The 15525-nt window shown below is 43.6% G+C and overlaps 1 protein-coding gene across 2 annotated transcripts in view; it reads left to right on the top strand.

Moving 5' to 3' along the window:
• The window catches only part of jag2b (jagged canonical Notch ligand 2b), a 232857-nt gene that overhangs the window by 159670 nt on the left and 57662 nt on the right, over positions 1-15525 (top strand). For both annotated transcript variants that reach the window (XM_060829495.1, XM_060829494.1), the window contains exons 7-8: positions 9626-9745; positions 12649-12762. In XM_060829495.1, the coding sequence (XP_060685478.1) occupies positions 9626-9745; positions 12649-12762 (234 nt within the window). The remainder of the gene's footprint in view (positions 1-9625; positions 9746-12648; positions 12763-15525) is intronic.

The raw sequence follows: 15525 nt of genomic DNA, 5'->3' as shown, positions 1-15525 counted from the left end.
TGTATCTTTCCTTACATACGTGGCCCAGAACTCTTCACAGTATTCCAGCTGATGTCTGACCAGTGCCTTGAACAGTTTTAGCAAGACCTCTCCTCTCTATTTTGTAATACTCCATTCCCTTAGAAATTAAGGTCACTGTTCCATTTGCTTTCCTATTACCTGTTAAATCACACACGAGGACTCCCAAATCCTTCCATGAGTAGCTTTCTGCAGTCTTTCTCCACTTAAATAAACTTGTTCATAAATTCAACAGGGAACCAGAGAGAAACTTCTTTACTGTGTTGAATAGATGGGCTCATTACCACAGGAGGGTTCACGTGAATCCTCCAGTTGAACTTAAAGGGAAGCTAGATGAACCAATTATGGAAGATAGCAAAATACTGTGAAAGCTGGAAATAGTGGGGGAAGGAACTGCTCACGGGTTCAACTCTGTGTGGAGTTTACACGTTCTCCCCATGTCTGTGTGGGTGGGTTTCCTTCGGCTGTTCTGCTTCCTCCCACAGTACAAAGATGTGCAGATTAGGCTGGATTGGTCATGCTAAATTGTCCCATAATTTCCAGGGATGTGCAGGCCAGATGGGTTAGCCATGGGAAATGCAGGGTTACAGGGATTTTGGGTGGGATCGTGGGATGCACTTCAGAGGGTGTGGACTCAATGGGCCAAATGACGTGTTTCCACACTGTAGGGAATTCTATGACTCTGTTCTATGATTCTATAATTCTATAATTCTTTATATATAGAACTATAAAATAATTATAGTTCTATAATTATTTCTGCATTGTAAATGTAATGTAATATTTATTTAATAACTATGTGCCTGGGATAAATTTACGTATTAGGACCTGTATCCTTTCGGGAACTTGAATTAACCGAGGTGTGGAATTCTCAGTCGCTACCTAGCACCACTGATAATTCTAAATACCAGCATGTGCTCATCAGAATCTTGCTAAAGTTCCTGTAACCTGACATTATTCTAGATGCAGATGTAACTTAATGATTAGAATCTATATCTTTGAAGTTAGGCACAGCAAAAGTTTCACTCACCCATTCATTAGTATGCCTCGTTGAAATTCCAGTCCTGGTCTTTATCCTGTCTTTGAGAAGATTAGCCACTTGAGTTACACATATATGATTTTGCAGGTCAATGTGGAATGTTTTTTGCTAACGGTCTTGTGGCTTTGAATGCGCAGCGGTCGGGATAATTTGTAACCTCACTTCCTCTGTTCCTGGCTCCATATCCTGTGTGAGTGATTGGATACCATGATATCATAATTCTACCAGGAAATGTGGTTCCAAAATGGCTTCATGTTTTAGAATTTTTTTTCTCCCACAAATTAATTATAATCTGGAGAACTCAGTGTGTCCTGTAGCATTCTCTGGGGCACACACAATCTTTTGGGACCTTTGTTTGTTTCATGTGTCCCGTATTGTAAGGGTTACCTGCAGCTATTACCTGTTTCTGAAAGAATCTTGTGTAGATATATATGCTGTCACCAATCCCTCTTTTTAGTAGTTCAGGGATGACATGTACGCTTGAAGTCTTAGAAGGATAGATTTGTTCTTAAGTAACAAAAAGGTATATTAGATTGTAGCAAGTCAGTAGATTATAGAACAGCAAGGAGAGAACTACCTTGCATTGCCAGAAAGCATGACTCTCCCCTAGAGATACTGAGTTAACCCAAACTGCATGGCTGATAACAGTAGAAGTAAGACTAACAGACCAGAACAGCTAAACTCACTAGAATTGGCAATCTCTTTCCCCAAGACAGTCATACAAAGCTTCAAACTTTTAGGCCAGCTGTCTTCTACAAATCATCTGCCAAACTCTGACTTCCCTGTTTAATCCAAGACACAAGGTAGGTATCACTTACCACTGTGCTTTCTCTTTCCAAGTCTCTGGTTTGATAACGTCACACCAACTTGGGTACATAGATGACCTTCTGCTTGAGGATAAATGTCGAACGTCTTTTGCTGTGAATCGTTGCGAATGTTGCGCGGATCACCATGTCCAGAGGATTTTAAAAAATTTCTTCTGAATGTGTGATAAAAGAAGATTGTTGAGGTGTGAGAAGTTGTCTTCTCTTTTCAACCTTATTACCGAGCAGATCAGGCTTTACATTTCCCAGCCTGGGACATTGTCTTTTTGGTTGATGAGTCACCCTTGGTTTTGGTGCATTTTCAAACTGGAAATTATCTGCTGGGTGGAGGATAGTAAAGAGTTCTTCCAACCATGTGAAGTAAATGATGTTTTCTTTGCTGGGAGTATTAAAACATTCTCAAACTCTAATGTAGGTGATTTGTTTTCCCCTCATTCATGGGATGGGAGTGTCACTGGCTGGACCAGTATTTATTGTCCATCCCTAATTATCCAGAGGGAAGTTCAGTATCAGCCACACTGCTAGATTAGATTACTTACAGTGTGGAAACAGGCCCTTCGGCCCAACAAGTCCACACCGACCCGCCGAAGCGACAACCCACCCATACCCCTACATATACCCCTTACCTAACACTACGGGCAACTTAGCATGGCCAATTCACCTGACCCGCACATCTTTGGACTGTGGGAGGAAACCGGAGCACCCGGAGGAAACCCACGCAGACACGGGGAGAACGTGCAAACTCCACACAATCAGTCGCCTGAGGCGGGAATTGAACCCAGGTCCCTGGTGCTGTGAGGCAGCAGTGCCACCGTGCCGCCCTGTGGGTCGGGAGTCACAAACCAGGTAAGCACGGCAGTTTCCTTCCCTAAAGGACATTAGTGAACCAGGTGGGTTTTTCCAACAATCAACAATGGATTCTTAGTCATCATTTGACTCCTTACTGAATCCTGTCATGTCAGGATTCCAATCCGTGTCCCCAGAATATTACAAGCGACTCTGGATTAATTCCTGATGAAGGACTTATGCCTGAAACGTCAACTCTCCTGCTCCTTGGATGCTGCCTGACCTGCTGTGCTCTTCCAGCACCACACTTCAGCTCTGGATTAATAGTTTGGTGATAATACCACTTGGCCATCACCTTCCGTTTTCAATTGGTGTGTGTTTCTGCTTCAGCGCACATTCTCTCGAGACCTGGAAAATTGTTATCTAGCTGAGATAAGATTGGTAATAGATGTTTTGTATAATGAGGAAGGCAATGATTGCTAGACTGTAAATCCAGAGACCCAGGTAATGCTCTGGGGACCTGGGTTCGAGTCCCGTCGGGATGGTTGGTGAAATTTTAATTCAATAAAAATCTTGAATTAAGAGTCCAATGATGACTGTGAATCAATTTCTGATTGTTGGGAAAAAAAGCCATCTGGTTCACTAATATTCTTTCGGGAAGGAACTAGCCATCCACCCTTACCTGCCCCTGGGCAATTAGGGATGGGTAATAAATGCAGCCCTGACCAGTGACAAACTTGTCCTCTGAAGGAGGAAAAAAATATGTAGATTACTTTGCAGTTGCTTTGGGATAAGTTCTGGTCCTTCTACATCCTTTTGAAATTGGCCCACTTTTCCTACAAAAAAGACATTCTTGTGACTTTCTTCATTCGTAGGATACTGGTTGAGCCATTATTTCTTACCCATTCCTAAATGTGAGCTGCCTTTTTGAACTATTTTCGGGCTTGAGGTGTAGTTGTGAAGGAAAGAGTTCCAGGTTTTTGACGGAATGATTTTGAAGGACCGATGGGATAAGTCCAAGTAAGGGTGGTGTTTGGCTTGGAACGTACAAGTGTCAGTGTGCGTGTGGGTTTGCTGTCCTTGCCTTTCTAGGTGCTAAAGTTTGCAGGTTTGTAAGATACTGCTGAAGGAGCTTTACTGAGTCACTTGCTGAGTGCATCTTGTAGATAGTGCACACAGCTGCCTCTGTACGTTGGAGGTGAAGGAAGTGAACGTTGACTATGTTACACTGGATCTCATTCAAGTGGCTGCTTTGTCCTGGAGGGTGCCGAGTTTCTTGAGTGTTGTTGGAGCTGCCCCCATCCAGGGCAAGTGGGGAGTATTCCATCACACTCCTGACTTGTGCCTCGTAGATGGTGGACAGGCTTTGGGAAGTCAGGAGGTGAGTTACTCACCATAGTATTCCAGACCTCTGACCTGCTCTTGTAGCCACTATTCATAGTGTTTGTCCACTTCGGTTATTCATCAGTTATAATCCTGAGACTGCTGACGATGGGGAATTCAGTTACTGTAATGCCAAGGGAAGATGGTTAGATTCTCTCAGATGACTATTGACTGGCAGTTACGTGGAGTGAATGTTAGTTGCCATTTGTCAGCCCAAATCTGGATGTTGGTTCAGTATTTGGGGAGTTGCGAATTGTGCTGAGCATTGTGCTGTGACGTGTGAACAACCCCACTTCTGACTTTATGATGGAGGGTAGATCACAGAGCTGTAACAGAGCAATGTATTGCTTTTGTTTTGTGTGGTTTTGCTCCATCTTGTAAGTGGCCCCTAGCGTCAATAGATTTGAAGACTCTGTGCGTTGGTTTGTCGTGTGACTGATTGGAGTGTTTGTACCTTATGAGGTTGATAGGTTTAATGGTCTTCTGGAGTAAATTTGTCCTTCTGTTCCCCAGATTCTTCTGTGGTTTTTCCGAATCGCAGCTTCTAATACAATCTGGATAGCCTTTTCCAGTGTGAGATCTTCCTTCGCTTGTTAAAGATCTGAAAGAGATGAATCAGAAAGTCCATCGACCATTCTGTCTCTGATTAGTTCTGGTCGAAATGCGCCATGTTCACAAGATTCAGACCACGTATAAAGATCATTTGATGATGTTGTTGGCAGGTTTTGCTGGAAACTGTACTCTTGTATTGAATCTTACTCTTTCCATAATGCAATTGCTTCTTAAAATAAGATACTTGTGAAATGCATTTATGATGGCATCAAAGGTATTAGTACCGCCTTGTAACTGTTTCTCTCTGACTAATAGTGGTCCCACAGAATGAATATTAACTTGTTCTGCATGCAATTTGCTGCAGAAACCTTACGCAAGCCTGTAGCTCATGAATTGTTTCTTCCATCCTGACTAACTCTATCTGAAGTATCTGTAACCGTGAATATGCATGACCATATCATAGCTTGCTCCAATTCTGGTTTACATTGCTTCCTTTAAATCCTGAAAGCTTTTTTAAAAATATATACTGTCGTCCTGCTCTACCTTCAGCTTTTCTTGAAGCTTGAATTGTGGCTTTGATTCACTTTGTCACAGAATTTCTAGCATAAGAATTATTTTAAAATTGTAGATTAATGTTAATTACTGCTAAAGGAGAATGCATTTAAAAAAATAATAAACTGTTAAATTGTAATGCATTGTTGCTTTAATAAAAGTTTAAAGCTCCTCTCTTCAATTCTCTGAAATTTTTCTGTATTTTAAGATCTTTAAATTTTGAAGGTATTCTTGTGGTGAACTTTGAAAGTTTATTTTTTTAATGGTTTGAAGACTTGAAAACTATTTGAAGCTGTCATTTCCTTATCAATGTAAAATTTTGGTTTTGAAGAGGTGAAATGGAGATTTGGTTCTGTGTTACTCTGCCTGGTGGGGTTTTCCCTGTCCTTATAACACAGTGGCTGACCCACACGGTTTCTACTTCTTCCCCATCCGATTTCTGCCTTTTTTAATCTGAAGAAAGACATTGTAGAGTTGTTGTACCTTCCAAATTCTTTTGGATCTCCAATAAAAATTTAATATTACTCTTAATAAGAGCTTTCTGTCTTCGGGTTTTAGGTACGAATAAAACTTGATTGATGGTTTATCTTAGTTCATAAAGATTTAACTTGGTTTGGAATCACATTTTGCAGCTTATAATAATTTTAAATGGTAGAAACTATTTGTTTAATAAATGTCTGATGGATTTAAGGCTTCTTTCAGTTTCCCAGCCCATAGCTTTTCTGTAAATGTAAGTATTTTCACTGTTCCTCTCCGAGACTGAAATTATTTCTGGATTCCAATATCAACTGCTTTTATTTTAACTCTCAGATCTCACTCTATCCTTCTAACTTTAGTGAGACTCCTGGTCTTCACAAGCTTTTAAAGAATACTGTTTTTCTCTGTTTCTTGCTGTTCGAAGATGCTGAAAGACTGAAGGAAAAGATAGACTTGCTAATGCTAACAGCTTTATCTGCTCTGAGTTGTTGTCTGCTGCTGTTTTAGAGTCTGACTTGACCTATACTCCTCTTTAACCTTTACTCAATTCTTAACAAGGCAGTCATCTTATTAATGTGGAGAAAGTGAGGACTGCAGATGCTGGAGATCAGCTGAAAATGTGTTGCTGGAAAAGCGCAGCAGGTCAAGCAGAATCCAAGGAGTAGGAGAATCGACGTTTCGGGCATAAGCCCTTCGAATCCTGAAGAAGGGCTCATGCCCGAAACGTCGATTCTCCTGTTCCTTGGATGCTGCCTGACCTGCTGCACTTTTCCAGCAACACATTTTCAGCCATCTTATTAAAATGTGTTTACCTTTCCCTTCCCTTTGGATGGCTGTGTATCATTGTACTCGAAACTGTGCCACTGTGTTGTCTCAATTGATGAAATCCATCATCAGTGTCCATCATTACCATGTTGTAAAGTGGCCAAATGGAACATGTACCACTGTCAATGTGTAGTTAGAGATGCCCATAGTTGGCACCTGACTCTGAAAATATCTTTGTAGGGTAGGAGTGCTGGAATCAATTTTTTCTTGGCAGTACAAGTCTTTAGACTTAATGATGGTGACCAGGCAGAAGAGCTAGTTCCTGGGTAACAAGCAAGGTTATTTAAATAGAAGTTAGTTAAATAGAAGTTAAGACCTTGTACTGAACGAAATCATTGAGGAGCAGGTGTACATGCTGGAATGGATAGAGATTGAGGAAGCTGATGTGTTGAAAGTTTTGACAAACATTAAGATTGACAAGTCGCCAGGGCCAGACCAGATTTGTCCTCGGCTGCTCTGGGAAGCGAGAAATGTGATTGCTTAGCCGCTTGCGAAGATCTTTGCATCCTCGCTCTCCACCGGAGTCGTACCTGAGGACTGGAGAGAGGCAAATGTAATTCCTCTCTTCAAGGAAGGAAATAGGGAAATCCCGGGCAAACACAGACCAATCAGTCTCACGTTTGTCGTCTGCAAGGTGTTAGAAAGGCTTCTGAGGGATAGGATTTATGACCATCTGGGAGAGCATGGCTTGATTAAATGCAGTCAACACGGCTTTGTGAGGGGCAGGTCATGCCTCACAAACCTTATCGAGTTCTTTGAGGATGTTACTAGACAAGTTGATGAGGGCTGAGTGGTGGATGTGGTGTATATGGACTTCAGCAAGGCATTTGATAAGGTTCCCCATGGTAGGCTCATTCAGAAGGTCAGGAAGAAATGTAGCTGTCTGGATACAGAATTGACTGGACGACAGAAGAAAGGGAGTGGTAGTGGAAGAAAAGTATTCTGCCTGGAAGTCAGTGGTGAGTGATGTTCCACAGGGCTCTGTCCTTGGGCCTCTACTCTCTGTAATTTTTATTAATGACTTGGATGAGGGGATTGAAGGATGGGTCAGCAAGTTTACAGATGACACAAAGGTTGGAGGTGTCGTTGACAGTATAGAGGGCTGTTGTAGGCTGCAGCGTGACATTGACAGGATGCAGAGATGGGCTGAGAGGTGGCAGATGGAGTTCAACCTGGATAAATGTGAAGTGATGCATTTTGGAAGATTGAACTTGAAAGTTGAGTACAGGATTAAGGATAGGATTCTTGGCAGTGTGGAGGAACAGAGGAATCTTGGTGTGCAGGTACACAGATCCCTTAAAATTGCCACCCAGTGGACAGGGTTGTTAAGAAAGCATATGGTGTTTTGGCTTTCATTAACAGCGGGATTGAGTTTCAGAGTCGTGAGATCTTGTTGCAGCTTTATAAAACTTTGGTTAGACCGCACTTGGAATACTGTGTCCAGTTCTGGTCGCCCTATTATAGGAAAGATGTGGAGAGGGTTCAGAGGAGGTTTACCAGGATGCTGCCTGGACTGGAGGGCTTGCCTTATGAAGAGAGGTTGACTGAACTCGGACTTTTTTCATTGGGAAAAAAAAGGAAGAGAGGGGACCTAATTGAGGTATACAAGATAATGAGAGGCATAGATAGAGTTGATAGCCAGAGACATTTTCCCAGGGCAGAAATTGTTAACAGGAAGGGTCATAGTTTTAAGCTGTTCGGCGGAAAGTATAGAGGGGATGTCAGAGGCGGGTTCTTTACACAGAGAGTTGTGAGAGCATGGAATGCGTTGCCAGCAGCAGTTGTGGAAGCAAGGTCACTGGGGATATTTAAGAGACTCCTGGACATGCATATGGTCACAGAAATATGAGGGTTGGTACATTAGGTTTACCTTACATGAGGATCAATGGTCGGCACAACATCATGGGCTGAAGGGCCTGTTCTGTGCTGTACTGGTCTATGTTCCATGTTCTAAGGTACAGCAGAGTAAGGAGAGAGCGATGCAACATTCAGATAGGTTAGCCTGATAGCTCTTTGGACATACTCGCATCTTCTAAAATAAAACCAAGAATGGTGTGAACTGGAAATTTAAAACAAAAACAGAAATTGCTGGTGAAATTTTGTGGGTCAGATAGCATCTGTGGTGTGAAAGCAGAGTTAACATTTCAGGACCATTGACCCTTCTGCAGAATTGATCAGTAGGAAAAAGTGGTACATGTTGCTGAAGACGGAGTGGTGCTGGTGGTCAAGGATGGTAAAAGGATGAAAAGAATGGGTGGAGACAGAGTTCCAGGTGGAGAGAAAGATAGAGAGACAAAGGTGTGGCTAATGATCAACCAGGGAGCCCACTATCAGCTCCCTATCTTTCTCTCCCTCTGGAACTCTGTCTTCACCCTATTGTTTTAGTCCTTTTACTACCTCCAGTTGCCCTGTCTTCAGTAATATATACCACCTTTCCTAGCCATGATCAGTTCTGAAGAAGAGTGACTTGACCTGAAACATTATCTCTGTTCTCTCTCCACAGATGTTGCCAGACCTGCTGAGTTTCTCCAGCACTTTCAGTTTTTGCCTCATGTCTTCTAAGTTGCATGGTTATTGACTGTAAAGGCAACACTAACAGAGAGAATGATTACAGCCATTCACTAAAGCTGACTGTGTCCTCCCTGACTCGGTGAGATGGACTGTACGAACCTTTAGCGTTTACCCTGACAGGCCAGATATCTTATACAGCAACCATGTACTATTTTTATCCAGCTGTTTGGATTTGACAACGTTTAACTGCCTGGGTAGTCTGCGCCGGGTACTTCCCATTATTCTACATAAATGGCATCTTTCTCTGTATGTTCAACTCCAACTCCATGCCTCCTACCTACATATGTGGTTATCTGTTTGTACTTGATAAGTTGCAGGTTATGCAAGACCTAGTGAGGTGATGTGCCAGTCTATAAGCTGTAATAGTAACTCCCAGCCTTTTAGCAGTGGGATTTAGTTGGTCAAACAACAGGTTAAAAGCAAAGCTATGTCACATCTCTGTTTGTGGCTGGTCAGTGATTGATGACCCCAGACACCTCTGGCTAAATGACAGGCTGTCATTTGTTCACAGTTCTAGTTGGGCATCTGATATTTCAAAATGTGCATGTGGTTTTGTGTCCCACCCTTTAACTTAAAACCATTTTGTTTTTAATTCCTGAAGACTTGAATTACTGTGGAACACACCATCCGTGTATCAATGGAGGAACTTGTATGAACACAGAACCTGACGAATACCAGTGTGTTTGTCCTGAAGGGTATTCTGGCAAGACCTGTCATAACGGTAAGTGTGCAGTGTACCATAGCTGCAGAGCCACCTCTACTCCCACGTACAGCGGGAGTGTCGTTTTCCAAGGGGTGCAGTTCTGTTGGCTCCTGTGCCCTGCAGCTGTCCTTTTGTGTGTGATCAGATAGTATGATATTAGAAGATTAATCAACAGCTCCTTTTTGGGGGAGTGTGGCGCACAAGAAAGAAATACTTTGTAGGCAAGCCTGATCCTGTCATCCCCGTACACTTTATTCAGTAAAGGCAGTGTGAAAAGGATGTCTGCCTAAATTTGTTTCTCTTCTATCCTGTTCCTCCACCCCAATCAGAGGGTGCACCCCACAAAACAGTGACATTTTTACACTGTGTCCTTTCACACGACGTGGATGTTCATTGGCCCTGGGCCGTGGTGGTGAACCGCTGCAGTCCATATGCTGTAGGCAGACCCATATTGCCATCACGGAGGAAATTCCGGGATTTTGGCGCCGCGACAGTTAAAGAACGGCAAATTTCATTCCAGGTCAGGACGGTCAGTGACTTGCAGGGGAACTTGTCAAGTGGTGATCTTCCTGGGTATCTGCTGCCCCTGTCCTTTGTGTTAGGTGAGGTTGGGAGGTTGGAAAATGCGGTGATAGGCAAACAAAGAAAAACAAAGCACTTTATAGCCAAACATTGTAAAACGCCCACATCCCCTCTCATGGGTATTACAATGCCACTTTTGACTGAGTCATAGAGATGTATAGCATGGAAACAGACCCTTTGGTCCAACCCGTCCATGCCGACCAGATATCCCAACTCAATCTAGTCCCACCTGCCAGCACCCGGCCCATATCCCTCCAAACCCTTCCTATTCATATATCCATCCAAATGCCTCTTAAATGTTGCAATTGTACCAGCCTCCACCGCATCCTCTGGCAGCTCATTCCATACCCGTACCACCCTCTGTGTGGAAAAAGTTGCCCCGTAGGTCTCTTTTATGTCTTTCCCTTCTCACCTTAAACTCATGCCCTCTAGTTCTGGACTCCCCCGTCCCAGGAAAAAGACTTTGTCTATTTATCCTATCCATGACCCTCATAAGGTCACCCCTCAGCCTCCGACACTCCAGGGAAAACAGCCCCAGCCTATTCAGCCTCTCTCTATAGCTCAAATCCTCCAACCTGGTAACATCCTTGTGAATCTTTTCTGAACCCTTTCACGTTTCACAACGTCTTTCCGATAGGAAGGAGACCAGAATTGCACGCAATATTCCAACAGTGGCCAGCTGTGAGGGATATGATTCAAAGCTTGGTCAGAGAGAGGCTCAGAGGAACTATGTAAAAGAGGAGTTTAGGCATGGAATTCCCAGGGTTTTAGAGCCAAAACAAATGAAGACCACAGAGTGGAGCAGCTTCCATTTGGGATGCTGAAGGGAATGGAATTGGAGGAGCTCAGAAACATAGAATGATAGTCGCAAGGTTTGTGCCATTCAGTCCTTGAGTGTCACTGCTCTTTCCCATCGACTCCAGAGACCTTGAATCGTTGGAGGGCTGGGGAAGGTGAGAGAACGAATAGGCAATTTATCCATTGAACCAATTGGGAAGATACACATGAGTTGAGGCTTTTTGCTGGGAAGACCAAGGATGAAAGTTTGAAGAAATGTTTTCAAATTGTGTTAGTCAAATGCTTTAGCATGAACGGCACTTGGGATAGTACTTGTGACATTTGAAGGAGAATTGGTTAAGTATTTGCAAAGGGAAATCTAGAACCATGAAGATGAGGAACTTTTCTTTGAGCTAATGTTGGCACATTGAGCCAGAGAACTCCACCTATATCGTTGCCATGTTAATTATGCAGACTCCATTTCCGATGTCTTGCTATCTCTGAACTTTGGTTTTAGACCCATGCTTTCAGTATTGTGACATCGTGTGATGTCACAGAGTCAGAGTCTGCCAGCACCGAGACAGGCCCTTTGGCCCAAACTGGTCCATGCTGACCAAAATGTCCGTCCACACTAACCCCATTTCCCTGCACATGACCCATACCCTTCTAGTCCTTTCCTATCCATGTATTTGTCCAAATGCCTTTGAATGTTGTTAACCTCAACCACTTCCGCTGGCAGCTCATTCCATATGGGTACCACCCTCTGTGTAAAAAAGTTGCCCCTCAGGTTCCCTTTTGTTCTTTCCCCTCTAACCTTAAACTGGTGACCTCTAGTCCTCGATTCCCCAACCTTGGGAAAAACACTGAGTGCATTCACCCTATCCATGTCTCTCATAACTTATTCATCTCTATAAGATCCTCCCTCAGTCTCCTACACTCTTTTAAAAAAAGGGTGCTAGCATGTCCAACCTCTCCCTGTAACTCAGACCATTGAGCCCTGGCAACATCCTTGTAAATTTCTTCTACACTCTTTCCAGTTTAAGAACATCCTCCCTATAACAAGGTGACCAAAACTGAACACAATACTCCAAGTGTGGCCTCACCAATGTCCTGTATAACTGCAACATAACTTCCCAACTTGAATACTCAGTGCCCTGACTGATGAAGGTCAGTGTGCCAATTGCCTTCTTCCCTGGCCTGTCTACCTGTGACTCCACTTTCAGAGACCCGTGAACCTGAACTCCAAGGTCCCTCTGTACCACTACACTCCTTAAGGCCCTACCATTCACCATGAAACTCCTACCTTGATTTGACTTCCCAAAACGCAAGTCCTCACAGTCATCTATATTAAACTTACATTTCTTGGCCCACTTTCCCATCTGATCAAGGTCGTGCTGCCTTATTTTAAATCCTAAGCATTCTTTCCTGAGAAGGCAGCATCAATCACCATGAGTTAAATTGACCTCTGTCAATCCTGCGTTTGACTAGGTTTGTGGGGATTCTTTCTCCATGTTTTGAGTCTGACTCTGCCTGTCTGACCTTTTCTTTTATTTCTTTCCCAGCTGAGCATGCTTGTGTGTCCAACCCGTGTGTGAACGGAGGGACCTGCTCCGAGCTCCCATCTGGGTTTGAGTGCCGTTGTGCTTCGGGTTGGAATGGAACAATCTGTGAGCGCGGTAGGTCACTCTCCACTTGTGTTAAAGAATGACATTGAAATTGGAAAACTTGTTAAAGTGTTGCACAGGAGCTTCATGAAGCAAAATACGACACCAACTCGCATAAGATATTAGATCGAAAAGCTTAGTCATAAAGGTGTCATCAAGTATGGAAACAGATCATTCGGACCAACGTCTTAAAAACGTTGGAATATTGTGTGCAATTCTGGTCTCCTTCCTATCGGAAAGATGTTGTGAAACGTGGAAGGGCTCAGAAAAGATTTACAAGGATGTTGCCAGGATTGGAGGATCTGAGCTACAGGGAGAGGCTAAACAGGCTGGGGCTGTTTTCCCTGGAGCGTCGGAGGCTGAGGAGTGACCTTATAGAGGTTTGTAAAATCATGAGGGGCATGGATAGGATAAATAGACAAAGTCTTTTCCCTGGGGTCGGGGAGTCCAGAGCTAGAGGGCATAGGTTTAGGGTGCGAGGGGAAAGATATAAAAGAGACCTACGGGGCAATCTTTTCACTCAGAGGGTGGTACGTGTATGGGATGAGCTGCCAGAGGAAGTGGTGGAGGCTGGTACATTTGCAACATTTAAGAGGCATTTGGATAGGTATATGTATAGGAAGGATTTGGAGGGATATGGGCCAGGTGCTGGCAGGTGGGACTAGATTGGGTTGGGATATCTGGTCAGCATGGACGGGTTGGACCGATGGGTCTGTTTCCATGCTGTAATTCTCTATGACTCTAAAAACCTTAAAGGTTCTAAGAAGCATCTTAAAAGAACACACAGAGGTGAAGAAGAGGTTTAAGGATGGAATTCCAGAGTTTGGAACTATGACTTCTGAAGGCATGGGTGTCACTAGTTGAACAATTAACATGCGGGGTCATTCAAAGCTACAAATAACTCGAGTCCATGAACAGTGAAGAAGGTTATCACAACGGGACCTTGATCAGATGGGTCAATGGGCTGAGAAGTGGCAGATGGAGTTTAATTTAGATAAATATAAGGTGTTACATTTTGGTAAAGCAAACCAGGGCAGGACTTATACACTTAACATGACGGTCCTGGGGAGCGTTGCTGAACAAAGAGACCTAGGGATGCAGGTGCATTGCTTTGTGAAAGTGGACTCACAGGCAGGGAAGGTGGTGAAGAAGGTGTTTGGTATGGTTGTCATTATTGTCAGTGCATTAAGTATCGGAGGTGGAATGTCATTGTTGCAGCTATACAGGACATTGGTTAGGCCACTTTTTGAATCCTGCTTTCAGTGATGGTCTCCCTGCTATAGGGAAGAGTTTGGGAAACCTGAAAGGATTCAGAAAAGATGTAAAAGTATATTGCCAGGTTTGGAGTGTTTGAGCTACAGGGAGAGGCTGAACAGGCTGGGGCTGTTTTCCCTGGAGCATCAGAGGCTGAGGGGTGACCTGATAGAGGTGGATAAAATCATGAAGGACATGGATAAAATGAATAGTCAAGAGCTTTTTCACAAGGTAAGGGAATCCAAAACTAGAGGGCATGTGTTTAAGGTGAGAGGGGAAAGATTTAAAAGAGATCTGACGGACAACGTTTTACATAAAGGGTGGTGCATGTATGAACAAGCTGCCAGAGGAAGTGTTGGAAACTGGGACAATTACAACATTTAAAAGGCATCTGGATGGGTACATGACTAGGAATAAAAATGCTGGCAAATGGGAGTAGGTCAGTTTAGGATATCTGGTCAGCGTGGACGAGTTGAACAGAAGGGTCTATTTCCATGCTGTATAGTTCTTTGACTCTATGGTAATTATTTGGAAGTCAGAACATTCAAAATGTGCAACTGGACCAAGCATTATTCTCCCATTTCCAACGATGTACATTTTCCCAGTTTCACTGCAGTTAGATTTACATCTGTTCACCATCTATCATCCACTTACTGTTCATAGAAAGTGAAAAAGATCTTCAGTCTGTACTTGTTCCTGCTGGAGAGAACCTCCCCATCGGAATCCTTGGCTAAAACTTTGGTTTGTGAAAGGACTTTGAGGACCACAGCCCAGAGGAGGTCATTCTGAGAGAGATTGATTCCTGTTGGAGAGTGTCAATGACTCCACTTGGGGAATCTGGACAAGAACTGACTGCAACCCCTGATGTAACGTGACCAACAGGTCACCACCTCCAGTGCATGTGAAGCAGATAGCACCAGGAGAGGAGACAAAATGGACCTTAGCAAGGGTCGCCAACTCTTGTTGATGTTTACAGGGCAACAACTGGGAATTGTAGGCTGGCAGCTGCACTGGATGTTTCGGAGTACCCCTGAGGGACTGGGGTTGAGTTTAGACTTGTCCATTTTCTATGTGTCGCTTCCTTGGGCTGAACACAGACTTGAAGTTGTGGTTCTGCTCGCCGAGCTGGAAGTTTTTGCTGCAAATGTTTCGTTCCCTGGCTAGGGAACATCATCAGTGCTGTTGGAGCCTCGTGTGAAGCGCTGCTTTGATGTTTCTTCCGGTATTTATATTGGTTTGTTCTTGCCGCTTCCGGGTGTCAGTTTCAGTTGCAGTGATTTGTATGTGGGGTCCAGGTCGATGTGTCTGTTGATGGATGTTCTTGCCGTTTCCGGGTGTCAGTTTCAGCTGTAGTGGTTTGTATATGGTGTCCAGGTCAATGTGTCTGTTGATGGAGTTTGGGGATGAATGCCATGCTTCTAGGAATTCTCTGGCTGTTCTCTGTCTGGCTTGTCCTATGATAGTGGTGTTTTCCCAGTCAAATTCATGTTGGTGGTTGTCTGAGTGTATGGCTACTAGAGA

Source organism: Hemiscyllium ocellatum, chromosome 8, assembly GCF_020745735.1.
Source record: "Hemiscyllium ocellatum isolate sHemOce1 chromosome 8, sHemOce1.pat.X.cur, whole genome shotgun sequence".
NCBI lineage: Eukaryota > Metazoa > Chordata > Chondrichthyes > Orectolobiformes > Hemiscylliidae > Hemiscyllium > Hemiscyllium ocellatum.
The sequence above is the reverse complement of the archived record's forward strand: the minus strand, read 5'-3'. Positions and strand labels throughout refer to the sequence as shown.